The 14,431-nt window shown below is 44.8% G+C and overlaps 1 protein-coding gene across 2 annotated transcripts in view; it reads right to left on the minus strand.

Moving 5' to 3' along the window:
• IGF1R (insulin like growth factor 1 receptor) overlaps positions 1-14,431 on the minus strand; it is a 191,112-nt gene that overhangs the window by 38,408 nt on the left and 138,273 nt on the right. For both annotated transcript variants that reach the window (XM_026074249.1, XM_026074257.1), the window contains 3 exons: positions 8,183-8,495; positions 5,494-5,639; positions 3,480-3,624 (listed from right to left, as the gene is read on the minus strand). In XM_026074249.1, coding sequence (XP_025930034.1) covers positions 3,480-3,624; positions 5,494-5,639; positions 8,183-8,495 — 604 coding nt within the window. The remainder of the gene's footprint in view (positions 1-3,479; positions 3,625-5,493; positions 5,640-8,182; positions 8,496-14,431) is intronic.

Genomic DNA, 14,431 nt, shown 5'->3' on the forward strand with positions numbered 1-14,431 from the left:
ATTCCTGGCAAAGCAGATACAGCTCATACTATTTTGGCCAGCTGCCAAGAAGAACGTATTCAGTTGACTAATACAGTTGGGAAAGTGAGCACATATATGTGCTTTAAATGCATCTTGCCAGGAGGGAACAGCGATGCTAAACTGCATGTGGGATTCAACAGATACCACCAAAAACTGTGTTTGACACACCTATTACTTTGCTACAGATGACTGTTAAAGAGATGACACTTCACTAACAATTAGCCATATGATTAAGCAACGGCAAGTAAGCTTTTCAGGAAAGACCCCAAAAGCTGGACTCAGATTACATGCAGTAAACAGAGATGTGGTTCCACGATTGTAGAAACCATCTTAACAAATATTTCGTATCAGCCCGCCCTGCCTCCTGCTCACAACTGGGACACCTACGCTTTAGACACTAGAGAGAATTCCTGTTTTAAGGTAATGCAGCTAAGCTTTCAAGACAGTCAAATAAATGGGACAAATCAAGCATACATTGGGTCTTTACACAACTGCACGCCAACTGGGCCAGGGTTGGAAACTGCTGCAGATCATACATTAAAACCTTATGCATAAGTTTGAGCAGCAGTTTGAGGCACGGCAAACAAGTCCTAAGGGTTCATATATACACTGAAAGCATAAATTAGTGGAAGTTATTCTGGCACCATTCAAAGCACCAGGGAAACCACATTTGGAGCATTATATACAGTCCCAAATCACAGCATAGGTGAACTGCTGTGTGGCTTGAAAGGCGGAGCAAAGGGCAACTGGAGTGCACTTAGGGCTTAGGGTATAAATAATTATAGATTATATCAGACTTTGGCTCCAACAGCTGTGGAAAAAAATCAGGACGCCAAGGAAGAGAGCATGGAAAGAATAAAAGATTCACTGTAGAAAGCAAAGTGCTGCCAGTCAAACAGAGCCAGTATCTAACCGAATGACTGGAGATCAGGGCCTGAAGGACAGGCTAAACCTCTGAACAGAAGTAGGAGGCACATCTGGTCCCAAGCTGTGCTGCAGAAAGCCTCCAGGCGACCTGCGTAACCCACGCACACCTACAGGACAGCGTTCCCACAACGTGATGTGCATCCCCAACTGCACAGCACCCAGAGCCAGTTAATTATTGACTGCATAAATTAAAACGCCTGCTCCACATGCTGTATCGGCATGCAACGCTACATCTCTCTACGTTCACCCATCGTGAAGCTGTGATGCACAACACTACAACCACACCAGAAGGAGGTGCGGGCAATAAAAACATATAATAAGTTTTCAGTAACCCTTTATACCCCTCCACAGAATACGTGACACAAAATGGTTCTGAAAGGGACAATGACCAGAGAAGTCTGCTGCTAAGAACAGGGCAATGCATGATTGGAAAGACAGGTGACTTTCACCAAAAAGGGAACAAGGACTGAAGAGGAGCAGTGGATGAGCTGGCTACAGAAAGACCAGGCAGTGCAGGTTTATGGCAGCTAGAGTCTGACTAAACTGGGATGCAAAGAGCCTGTAGGACGTACAGAAGAGAAGAGGTTTCACCTCTCAGGGCTACCAAGAGGAGAAAGACAAAAGTCACCACCAGGCCACATAGCTGGGACATCAACCAATAGAAGACAGGAGAGAAGGAAAACCCGTGTTACTTTTGTTAGTCCTATTCAACTAAAAAAAAAAAGGGGGGGGGACGGTGGTGGTGGGGACAGTCATGTAACGAACAACTATCATAACGGGTCTTAACCRAACCTCTCACCCCCCAAGGCAACACTGGCATAAACAACTATTGTTCAAGCAGTCCAAAACTTCCTAAGCTAAGACCCTGTCCCCTGCTGTTCATATCTCTACCAAACTAATTGTTCAGTTTTTCCTTGCCAGGTGTCTACTTTTATCTAAATATTTTAGGAAACATATCATTTCGATTATGGTAGTRTCTAAGTTCTACTAGGCATTTTGCAAGCAAACACTGCAAAGGGGCAAATTTTGTAGGGGCAAAGACTGGCCCGACCCCAAGTATGTAACCGCAGTAATTTCTTAGCACGGGTGACTTTTAGCACGAGTAGCTCATCAGTATAGATCTGTTTTACTTCCCTAACTCAGCCCTGTTTTCCTCTCGAAAGCTTCACCATTTACTTCTCTATTTGGGAATCAGATTTAATAAAACCAGCCATTTCCGTTCATATCAGTTATGCTTGCTGACATACAAGGTTCCGTAAACATAATTACTACTTAAAGCCCAAAGCTGAACTCAAAGAGAGAGAGAAGACAAGACAAATGGATAACCAGAGTATCTGCTAGAGCACGCCGCATCGCAAGCGGGCCCAACGAGCCTGGCGCTCGGCAAAGCGACAAGCCTCTAGGATCTGCAATTAGAAACAAGCTTTTCCGTAGAGCCAATGTCCGTACTGAGCGGGCAGTGTGCTTTTCAAGTGCTGCCCTTTAGCTCACTCCGGCAGACRGTGGAATTTTAAGAATTTAAGGATGACCAGAGACTGGCCCAAGAGAAAGAGGGAGGTTCGAAGAATCCCTCCTGCTGTAACTTTATCCTGCCRGGGCAGATAAATCGGAGACAAGCAACCTTTCCCATGACCTTCCCACCACCTTTTCCTATATGATTTCCCCAAATTCTTTGTTTAACCGTTCTCTCATTACTGAAGGAGACTTATTTCTCCCCAAGAGCACTGGTTTAAACTTGGGCAGCTACTTTACTCGGGAGGAGAAAGGAAGCAAAGCATTTTCCTGAAGGAACGTCACCACACCTCAGCAGTGMAAGTTCTGCCGAGGTTAAACTTGTGTCTCAGTTATCTATTCCCATCACAGGAAAACAGGMGTTATATACAGCCAGGTATCAAAAAGTATCACACACTATGTAATTATACACATTACAGAAGCAACGTAACCCACAGTGAACATTTTGGTGGAAATCAATGTTACTTTTCCTGATCAAGCTTTCTTCTGCCCCATAGATAATTAAAGTTAGCATTTTAAGGAATTGCAAACAATTGTAACTTGCAAACAATTTCATACTAGTTGGACCACTTCCAGTTGCACTCCCTGGTTAGTGAAGCTGAGATTTCCATTCAGTTGATGTTTTCCATAGAACTCTGCTAAAAGCCAACAGTAACAATTTGCAACAAAACCCAATGACTTCTGAAGATGTTCATTTCTGAATGAAATATAGCAAAAATGAGAACAAAAGAAAACAGTTTATCAATGTAAAAAAAATCTCCCTAGAAAATTCTCCTTCCAAGTGAAAAGCAGCAGCTAAGTTACCATAAATATATTTTTAATATACTCAATTTAATATGCTGATTTGGATAGTGATCCAAATGAGTGATGACTGTGCAATGGTGTTCATTAGGAGAAAAATGCTGCGTATTAGTGGAAGAGAAGATTCTATACACGGTACACAAATGTCCATTAGAAGACTTATTCTCTGTGGCTTTCCACTAAAGTGAAATTGCACTTACAAATATGTGAACACTTACCCGTCCACCTGTTCCTCTCCCAGAATATACCGCAGGTTCTTCAAGAAAGAAAGGGAGACTAATGCATGGGAATGGCGAATCTTCACATACCCCGTTACTGTCTCAATCAGGCCCATAAAATTCTCCAGCTCAGAGGCAATGTTACCTACATTAAGAAGAATGCAGTTTTATTATTCCAGAATTCACAGCTTTACCCAGTATTCTGCTTAATGCAGTGTTAGCTCAGTAAAAGAAAATGTTTTTATCTGTTGCTTCTGAAAGTGAGAGATGCTGATATTCATCCTACAGTGACAGCTGCCTGTGTGGGCAGACAGGTGAAGGGCAAAATAAAGCAACACAGCAGTAGTAGAACATTATTCTTAATTTTCCCCACTGGTGTGCCTTCTTTCTTCCTGGATGCCGTGTTCTGAAGCCAGCACCAAATCTTGAGCCAACGCTCTGGCAAGGATGAAAACCCTTGTGTGAATGTACACRCCCATGAGACTGGAAGAGCTCTTCTGCCGCAGAGCGGAGCTCTGGCAGAAAGCGCCACTGCAAAACAGAGAACGAGAGCACGGATAAAGTGGTGGAGCTACACGATTGTTCTCCACCAGGGCACAAAGCATGAAAAGCTTTGGCCACAAAGCCTAGACCTCTTGAGGGAACAACAAAGGCAAAACCAGAAGGATGTCCTCATGCCATGGAACATATTCCACAYAGCTTGCTAGAGGTGGATTTCTCTAATGAACCGTTGCAAACACCACGGAGCAAGCTCCACTMTTCAGCACGGTCCCTGTCCAGGAAGCACGTTGTTCCTCCTGGGTCTGCAACGCTCCATCCTTCGCCAGGGTGCTCCAGCTCCAGCCTTGCTGCCCCTAGCCCCTGCCCCTGGCCCRGTATCACCATCCTGCTGGGTTACACTGCAGGCGTGAGGGGATGTTTTTAAGCAGTGCTCAGGTGGGAGAAGCTGCTACGGGGGGTGTTGCTGTGCCATAAACCAACTGAAGTCCTAACACATGGCTGGGGCAGCCCCAATACCAGTGGTTGGTTCCCACACAAAATAAGCTGGTAGGAGGCAGATGCTCGTTAGCTCCTTTTAGATAATATTTAAAACAAAAACATCGCAACAAAAATGGCCTCCCTCCAAAAAACAAAAACAAAAAACCCAAACCCCACCCCACTTGTGACCATCTAACTGGAACATCTTCCTGTGCAAGGRAAGATCCTGCTAGCAGAGGGGAGACCACAAGTGAAATAATCCACACACTGCTGCTTCTAAACCCTGCTGTTTTCAGTAGGAGGGAGCAAATCAAATATATCTCAATCTTTCAACCACAGTTATGAAAACAAAAGGCACCTTCGATATGGAGACACATTTCCAATAAAAACTAAGAGTGATTTTTACTTTTTTTTTTTAAGAGCTCATCAGCTGTCGACACTTCCCTGGCTGATGAATCACTGCTCTAACAAATATAATCCAGAGCTTGTGCAAGACATGCAAAGATGGCCAGCTCACCGACGATGACCACCCGGAGGCACAGTGCTGGGCTTTAAACGAGCTTCCAGCGCTTTTGATCACATGGTTTAGCAATACACCACACCTCTCCTTAAAAACTGAGGCCATACCCTCTCTTACAGTGCCATGCCCTGCTTTGCAGACAACTCTCATTTACCTACCCTGATGCAAGGATTTTCAGTTTTTCCACTTTCTCAGGCCTTTATTCAGCCTTTGGAGCTACTGCTCATCTCACTGCCCAGTCCTGCTGCCCTGGCCTAACAAAAAGCTAGCAAAAATACCAGCCTTCACTGCCTCACACTCGGTCATTTACTACCTATTCAACAGGCATGGTGGAGTCGTGCTCCAGCGGGCCAAACTAAACAGGCAAAATCCTTATCATAGCTGSAGCACTGCTATAGAATTAGAAAACAAACAGTTCTCTGAGGTTTTAATGTTCTTATCATTATGTTCACAGACAAAAGGAAAAACACTAAAAGCAGCCTTATCGGAGGTTCCTAAGAAAGGGCAATCACTTACTTCCCCGACGGATGTTAATCAGCAGGTTCCCCTTGAGAATCGTGCATCCCTGCAACATTTGCGCCGATGTGACAGAATCTATGGTCTTCGTTTTCCCGTCCTCACAAATTTTGGGGCAAGGCCCCTCRCAAGGACTGCAGAACATACTGTTAGGAAAGAGAAGCAGAATGAAAATAAGCAAAGATACACAGCTCTGAGTCCACCGACTGTTGTGAATTCATTTTGAAATACACTTCCACCTAAAGCTTACAGAAAACCTTCAAGCTAGAGTGAAGATCACCGTACTTCTGCGGCACTCAGATAAACCAAACGCGTTCGCTGGACTCCAGAGAGGCTGCAGCATTACACCCTCCTGCTTCAAGCAACACCAGAGTAAAAGGATGGATTCATCCTACCCGCTGCCTGCCAGCTCCTGAAAGGTGCTGGGATCCTGCCGAGGGGAAAGCACTTCAGGTGAAACCCAGCGCCGTTGCATCTGTGCATTTACTACAACCTGGTCAGAACAAGGAAGACTGCCTCTCTCGCGTACAGCGACAAGTTTCTGCTAATCCTGGCTCAACCTCCAAAAATAGGCCAGCCAGGAACCGGGGACAGGAAGACATGGTCAAAGTTCTAATGAAGTTTTCTGTCTCCGCGCCCTTAAACCAACATTTCAGGAGAGCACTAGTGAACTCCACGCTCCTGGCTGTTTCACCTTGGGAAAGACAACTGCACGACTACACCGTCGTGAGGGATGCGGGGGCAGTAAGCAGAGAATTAGCCACTATTTCTTACAGGATAAGAGATATTAAAGCAGCAAGTTTAAACAAAGGACACATCTGCACACGAGGCAAAATTAACTTGTGCAACTCGCTGCAACAGGAATTAGGAGAGGCCAGGAGACCAAACAGGTTCAGAGCGGATTAYGCAGATTAAGGGAGAACAGGTCCACCAGTGGCTCTAAAACACTGATTGCCAGAAGCTGGGACRAAACAGTGAAGGACAGGCTCCCTGGCCCTTTTCATAAGCATTTACTCTTTTCATAAGCATTTGTCATACTCTTTTCATAAGCTTTTTTTACTGGCTAAACTCAAGAAACAAGAATCCAGGCAGGCCTGGCCTTTGCCTATAATAGCTCATTAAAGGCTTTATATCATATTGCCTCATACTAATGTCAAAATTTAACACTTCATTAATGGACAAAACAAGCCCTCTGATCATTCCTTCTGGTAAATGTCTTCACTGATTCAAGGTCAACTTTATCTTTCAATTCATTCCACCACCTTCTTTTGCATTTCATTATTACTTACTCTACGTTATTGCTTTGGAGGGGAAAAATGCAAAAGGAAAAACAAACTCGACTCCAAAGGCAACAGCTCTCAATGACAACACTGATGAACATGGACTAACTATTTATTACTTTAAAAAAATAACTGAACCCACTTTCTTCTGAGGCTTAAATAAACTAGTAAAAATGCTGCACTATAACATGCCACAAACCGCTAAAAGCTGCAGACACACGCAAGAGGCACTCAAGCAAATGCACAAAGAACACGGGAAATGCTTCCCGTTTGCAACTATTTGTTACCACCACCGCCAGGGAACAAAATATCCACCGGCCTCGAGTTACAGCTCCTTTCAGCCTCTGCCGCGGAGTGCAACGCTGAGCGCAATACGATGGCCAAAGAGGTCAGTGCGAGCGTTTCAAGCGGCCAGTACTGGAAGCTGAGGTAGATTATGGGAAAAGTTTCTCAGGTGAGTATCTGGGTTCAAGCAAAGGCAGGGCTAAGTTGCTTACATCCAAAAGCAARCCGGAGATTGTCTTACTATTTGAATTAATAACACCGGTGCGCTCAAACAGCTGGTGCAGGTACCCGCACTCCTCACAACCACCTGTCCAAATAAAAACACCTTAGCACAGCCTACGGAGACTTTTTTTTTTTTTAGCATAGTTGAAGCCCTAGGAATTTTAGCACATTGACAGAAGGTCTCAGGATTTCCCAGGGTCAGTGGGCAGGCAACTGAGGCTGTTTGCTTAACACTGGCAAAATAAGAAAATCMCTAAAAGTACACATTACTCCAAGCGTTAGCATAAAATAAGAGCAGGTGAGTGACATTCTTGCAAAAAATGATTCCAAACAATATTATCAGCAGCTGCATTGTTKGTGTAACCATCTTCATGATTGCTCCCTTCTAAAATACCATTGTTATCTTCCGGAAACAATGAAAAAAGAAAAGAAAGAGAAAGAAAATAAAATTAAATACACAAAGGAATACATGCCATCTAAAATGCAAAATGCAAATACACATAAAGCAATTAATATGTGAATCAAGATGATCCCYATGGTTTGCTCTATATGTGATAACATCGGAGCAAAATCTTCTTTCTGCAACTGGCTGACATCTGTCAACCTCCAACCTTGCCTTCCTTGACTTTCACTTCCATTTCATTAGTGTTGTTAAAGAYTTGGTTCTCCGTTGCACGAACCTCTCTCAACTCCTGCTGAAAAAGCAGTGGGAACTGGCAATGCGCAGCACCACACAGGATCAGACCCTTAAAAAAGCTTTACTGGGAAGCCATGCAATTCCCAAATGTACGTTCTCACTTCTTCCAAATGTAATCTGCATCACAAGTTTGCCACAGAATTGGAGAAAAAAGAAACCCCCAAACCAACCACAAAGCTGATGGACTTCCAAGCAGCTGGATTACCTTTGGCTCCCGTTGCGTATGAATCCGGAGGGGCACTCCGCCATGCACTCATCGTTGTGGATCACGAACCGCTCGTACTCGCTTATCTCGGTGGCTGGGACTTTGGAGCAGAACTCTTTAGTCACGCAACGCCAGCCCTCGAACTTGTAGGTGTTGGGAGGGCAGGTGGGCAGGCAGACGCCTTCGTAGTAGTAGTTGCGGCAGGCCACGCAAGCCGTGTTGTTGTCGGGCGCCGTGCAGCTCCCCAAGCACTCGGGGTGGCAGCATTCGTTTTGGTCTGTACAGGCTCGCTTGCCGCAGGAGCTGGGGCACACTGCAACACAGGGAGCAAGGCAGCGTCAACGACTGCTCTTAGAAAAAGGGAGTCGCGTTAAATAGAAAAACCTGATCGATACGCTTYCACGTTTTTATTTCCCGGGCTCTAGAATATCTCGGCAAAAGAACCAGCTCCCCTAAAATGCACAAATGTCATTGCTTTTCTCAGAGTTTTAGTTGCCTGAAAATATCTTTTTCTCAGATCAAATTTAAAACATGAGTCAATGAAACGGCAAGGAAGACTGCTGAAAGCAAGATCAACGAAAAGATAATGGAAACAACCGAGTCCTGGAAGTACTAGCCCTAGTATTATGTGTTGTTTTTTCTTTTCTTTTTTGAGTGCTGACTTATTGTGCTTTTAAGCATTTCTCGTCTTTCCCATTTGTATTTCAAATTGGTCTTCTACTGGCAAGAAAACAAGCTCCCTTTAAACAACTTAATTACACTTGTACAATAAAGCACTGCTGCACTGTAGCACACATGGTTAGGTTGACCCCAATGTAGCATCCCAATGTTGCTTATGTATGCAAAAAGCGGTTTAATAAAGTACAGATGGTACACATCAAATCCCGCGCAATCAGGGAGCCACTATTTCCCGCTGCAGAGCGCGACAGAAATCTGCCTTAGCCCCAAGTTCCAGGTTCAAAGGAAAAAAACATGCTGCAGCAGGGGAGAAGGGGGGCAAATTTCTTTAGACATTCGTTTTGGGTGCAAGCATTTCAGCTCGGAAGAAACGGCCCCAAAGCAGAACCTTCTCCAGATGATCTATCTCACTATTGACGCCTCAAAAGAAGCGGCGGYGGCGTATTTATGAAACGGCAACATTTTCATTACAAGGCTCCAGGGCCTTTGGGCCACGCGAGCCGTATGCCAGGGGCTCTGTAAACACACGCGGGTAGGAAATCTGCTTTGCATTAAGTAACTGTTTTCCCCTTTCGAAGTCAGCTCAAAAACAGCACCCACAATAACAGCGTGAAGCAGAATTTCGGCAGCACGACTGCAGCGAGATCCAAGCAAAGCACCACGAGGCATTTTAACGGAACCGTCCGCGCGAAGAGCCCGCAGCGAAGCAGTTAACCCGACCGAGCGCGATGCAGGGGAGTCCAGCCTACACGGAGAGCCAGCGTGCCGAGAAACCGTCGCCGATCCACAGGCGCTTCTGCGGCGCGACGCCTCCCCCCTGCCCTCGCAAACCCGAGAAGCACCGAGAAGCACCGAGCCGTTATTTCAGAGGAAGTTTCGTTCAGTTAGTGAAAAATTCAGAACGTTCTTTAGTTCCTTTGTATACAGCACGAGCTGCAACTAATACTGCAACATTTCAGCTGGAAACTACAGTGGTGTTTTAACGCGGGACGAAGCATCTGAAGATCTYGTCCTCCTCCTCTTCCTCCTCCCATAACRAAGGCGCAGGCTTTCCGGTGTGTTTTTACAATGCTATAGAGAGCAGCACCACTCCCAGGACAGAGGACCACAAGCATGACRCTGACATTACATAAYAATTTTTKKGGGGAAAAAAAAAGTTCACAGCTGTGCACATACTGCTCAGGATCTAGACATCCTACGACAAGTCTTGGTTATAAGCAGCATTTTCTGCCAGCTTTAAAGTRGTGTCCAAGTCAGAAAGGACCTGTAAACCTGACATCAGAGGACTTTGCTTTTATCATCACTGTGGTTCTGTACTGATCTGGGTACCAAGCTGGGTTCTCCTACAAGGAAGGAGGATTTTATGGAAGAAACGCAACCTGCAGGTATTCCCCCAAGCAGCCTCACAGCCTTTACATCGTCTCCCCTATTTTAGCAAGTTTCTACTAAGTATCATTAGCACTTACGGTACCTGACAGTGCTCTTACTTGCATAGAGGTAGCCAACGAAGGCAACAAGCTGATATTAAAGATAACATGGGTAGGCGGAACTGAACACAGACAGATGCGCTGCGTGAAAAGGCACTGTTAAAAAAAATAAATAAATAAAAAAGCTCCTCTGTCTTTTCTTGTCACACAACCCTAGGGCACCACAGCTGCCACCACTGCTCCGTACCCCCTGCTCCCTGTTTCAGATGCAACCTGGCAGAAAGGAGAAGGGGGTGCGGGAGGGAGACGACGAGGACAAGGGGACGAGGGACGGAGAACAAGGAGATGCCTGACGAACACCCTGCCAACGACAAGCCGGCAGGCACCGCTGCAGGCAGCAGAAACACCCCGTATACCTAACCAGGCCCAAGCGAGAGCGCTTCTGCAGAGCTGCAGTTGCTTGCAGGACCACTCTGGGCAGGAGGGAGGAGGAAGTTACTGATAAATAATGCCCGGTGTAAGGATAAGGGAGTTTTCTTCTTGAAGAGGAAAACCACCATGCACACCAAAGCCCTACTAAAAACAAATCAGCGTATAGGCGTATACTCTTTTTGGATGGTAACTTGCACCAGTGTAACAGGACTAAAGTGTGCCCAGGTGCCAGCTCACCAAGGCATCATAAACTGCCTCTCACCGCAAGACATATAAATACTGTTCGCACTTAGAACTATTAAGGGATTAAAAAGAAAAAAAAAAATCAGTGTGTCTTGGGAAAGACCTATATTATCTTACCGCCTCTGCCATCCTCCAATAGCCTGGTACATAAATCGCCTTCCCTGCATCTCCTGGTAGATCTGCTGACTCTCACCTACACAAATATGGACCGAAGYGTACAAGGATATGCAAGTTCACAGGAGAAAGGTAATTAGTGAAAYGGATTTTCAAAACTATAAAAGTATTTTAACCATGGCCATTTTAACAAGAACTCTTACAAACATTTTGAACAACTTTTTAACAGCTCAGCACCCTTGTTCTTCCCCCAGTTCTATTTTTCAGTTGTTCTTGCTAACGCTGGCATAGTTTTCAGCCTGGAGACAATACGGGTATCCTGTTTCTTTGAAGAGGCAGGACAAGAGGGTTTTTTTTAATGTATGTGCGTGTAGGATATATTATGAACAACAAAATGTCTTACCTGCTTTTTCATGCCAGTTCTCAGTCATCCCCATTAAAAAGTTTTACTAAATATGACTGGCTTGTTTTACAATCCAGCCCCTTCTATATCTTCCCACCCCCACATTGCTCTATTTGGTCCACTAGTTCTGTAGCAAAATGTTTAAAATGCACGTTTTACTTTTGCCCAAATAAACTGCAATACGCTTGCACACTTGTTACCGTTTGCCTGCAAGAACATTAGAGACACGAAACGTGAGCAAATGGTGGGCTGACATTTTGGGACAAAAATCAGACCGTACAATACCACCTTGAATCATGAAGGCCGATGACTGTATGCACAAAAGCAACCAAACCCCTTGCTGATGCCCACACSTGTAAGAAATGCCTAATTGTCATCACGTGGCGCTACCAAAATACTGGAAAATTACGGAGCCCTTGGACTGCAGCCATGGAAGGAGGACGTCAAAGCCAGACCTGGAGAGGGGCAGACCCTTACACAGCTCTACGGTTTTGTTAACAAGATGATGGAGGCTTGACTAGACCAGAGGATCTAATTTTTTGTGTTTAAGGAATGAAAGTACTGAACAATCATTAGATCTTAAAAAAATGACACTACAAGGATACCAGTAGCCACAACACAAATTCAAGGGAATAAAAATAACAGTGGCAGTTTTTCACCTTGTATCGCTCACCTCCCCTCCGATTTCTTCAAACGAAAAGTTCTCCTTGTCAACAAAATCCAGGAGATTTTCTAAATACTATTAAGATACTACCATTACACACAAAGCACGCCAGAGAGGCCGGCCCAAGTTACCCGCTTCCTGAGCAAATCAGACGCAGACCTGCCACACAGAAAGGTGGTATTTTAAAAATAAATACAAAGATCTTACAAATGAGCCAAAAAAAATTGCAAGGGAACCTGACTCAAAGGCTTATTAGTCTCAATTAAAAMTCCCAAGATGATAAACCAAAATTGCAAGTGCAAAGTTGGGAAATCTTCAAACACAATCCTCTCCCCCAAAAAAACAACAAMAAAAAMCCAACAAACACACCCCCACAACCACCCCAAGGAGCAAATCCTCTCTCTATTTATTTGCGGCAGCCCCTTTCTGGGCAGCGTAACGCTACGGAGGGGGCGGCAAGGTTTTCTGCCATGCAACCTCTCCGGCCGTTTGGAGGGYGCGCTGGGAAACGGGGCCGCGGGCCGGCACGGCGGCCGGCGCGCCGCTCGCGCGGACAAAGCGTTCTTATCGCCTCCGAGACGCCATGGCTTCGGCAACGCTGCAACAGAAAAAATCAGGTGAATAAACAGCTCGTCGCYGGGAGCGCAAGCGCGGCCAGAAGAGGAAGACTTCTGGCAGGCTGCGGCGGTAGCCACTGCCAAGGATGGCACCGCGCCAGGCGCATGCGGGCCAGCAAAAGGGTGCCAAGTGTGGGAGAAATATATATATATGTATGTATATATTTTTAAGAATCTTCCTCTCCTTGTAATAAAATGATATTCAATCCTTCCCTTCTTTTTCTGTTTATTTCCTTCTTTTTTTAGAGCATCCTTCACATAAAATATTGTTCCAGAAAGAACAAGGCAAAAAAAAAAAAAAAAAGCCTAGTTTTGAGTAGAAACCAGGGGAGGAAGGGAGCATTTTATATCCTAGCCAACTACTGAAAAAATTATCTGTCTACATTTATCCACTAAGACAGAAAAAACGGTCATTTTTGGAATGTTAATTCCTCTACATGACAGAATTTTTAAATATTGCATTTTAATGGTCCACGCTTTGGTACAGCCTTTCAAACAGCTGACTTCAACCGCTCCGGCAGCTCATACGAGACCTGATTTCTTTTGCCCAATATAGTGGTAAGAACGGAGAGACATTCCTTGAAAAATCTGCTCGCAGTGATTCACAGCCAGGGCTAGTATTAAACAACTACTGATTACAAGTTGCAAATTAGGAAGCGCACATACGAAATGCGTGCAGTAACGTGTCCCGATCRCAGCAATATCGGCGCGGTTGTCTCCAAAGAACCGAAGGTGCCACTTATTTAGAACAGTTATATAAAATCATTATATTGCTATAGAAACATGTATTAGTAACAGATTACTTTTTTTTTTTTTTGTATTTTCTTTTTTCCCCCTGCACAGTGAGACTGATGTTTCATCTTCACTGAAATTCCTGGAAGGAAAAAAAGAAAAATGCGAGAGTACTGAACAGCTTCCTTTCTTTCTTCTGGTGGTTAAGGGACAAAATTTGGCAGATTTGGAAATCAACTGCCAAACCTCATTTAAAGGTTCAGTTCAACACAGCACTGATACTACGAATTGAGAGTGATTCTCTCTTTCCTCTTTCAAGCTCTGCTACGTAGACAACCATGTCCACTTGTAAAATATTTGGAGAGGTCCATACAAACTTAGACCAAGCAGCAAGACCAGGGCATCAAGTCTACAGCCTGCAAGCAATGTCCGACTCCACATCACTCCACTCGAGCCGTATGYGCCCATGTTTACATCCCAGTCACTACCAAGCCATTTTTTTCTGGCAGATCTTTCCAAGGATGGTGAAAGTATTCTGAAGTTGTTCTGTGAATTATTTTCCTCTCGCTATGCAAATCCACCTGAAGTTTAACTACATCCGCTCGGCTCCCACGCAAAGCTTCTGGTCTCTCCTGCTTCTTGGCATTTTGGTTCGTGGCAGGCGCTAGATACAGMGGTGGCTCCAGGTATTTGCTCAAGCTGGAGGAAGCCCATTTGCTTCTACTACTCACTGCTAGTCTTTGACCATAGCTTGGTCTTTGACCAAGCTTTATAAAGGAATCTATTTTTACACCCCCTCCCTCAGAATTTTATGGTCAAAAAGCAATACTATGCTAAAAGTCCATATATACCCAGTTGTACACCAGTCGACCTGGGATGCAACTGCGGCTTATCCGAGACAAAAGGAAGCAGGAGAAAGGACTGGAGACAGGTTAGAAG

Source organism: Apteryx rowi, unplaced genomic scaffold (assembly GCF_003343035.1).
Source record: "Apteryx rowi isolate R43461 unplaced genomic scaffold, aptRow1 scaffold_11, whole genome shotgun sequence".
NCBI classification, from domain to species: Eukaryota; Metazoa; Chordata; class Aves; order Apterygiformes; family Apterygidae; genus Apteryx; species Apteryx rowi.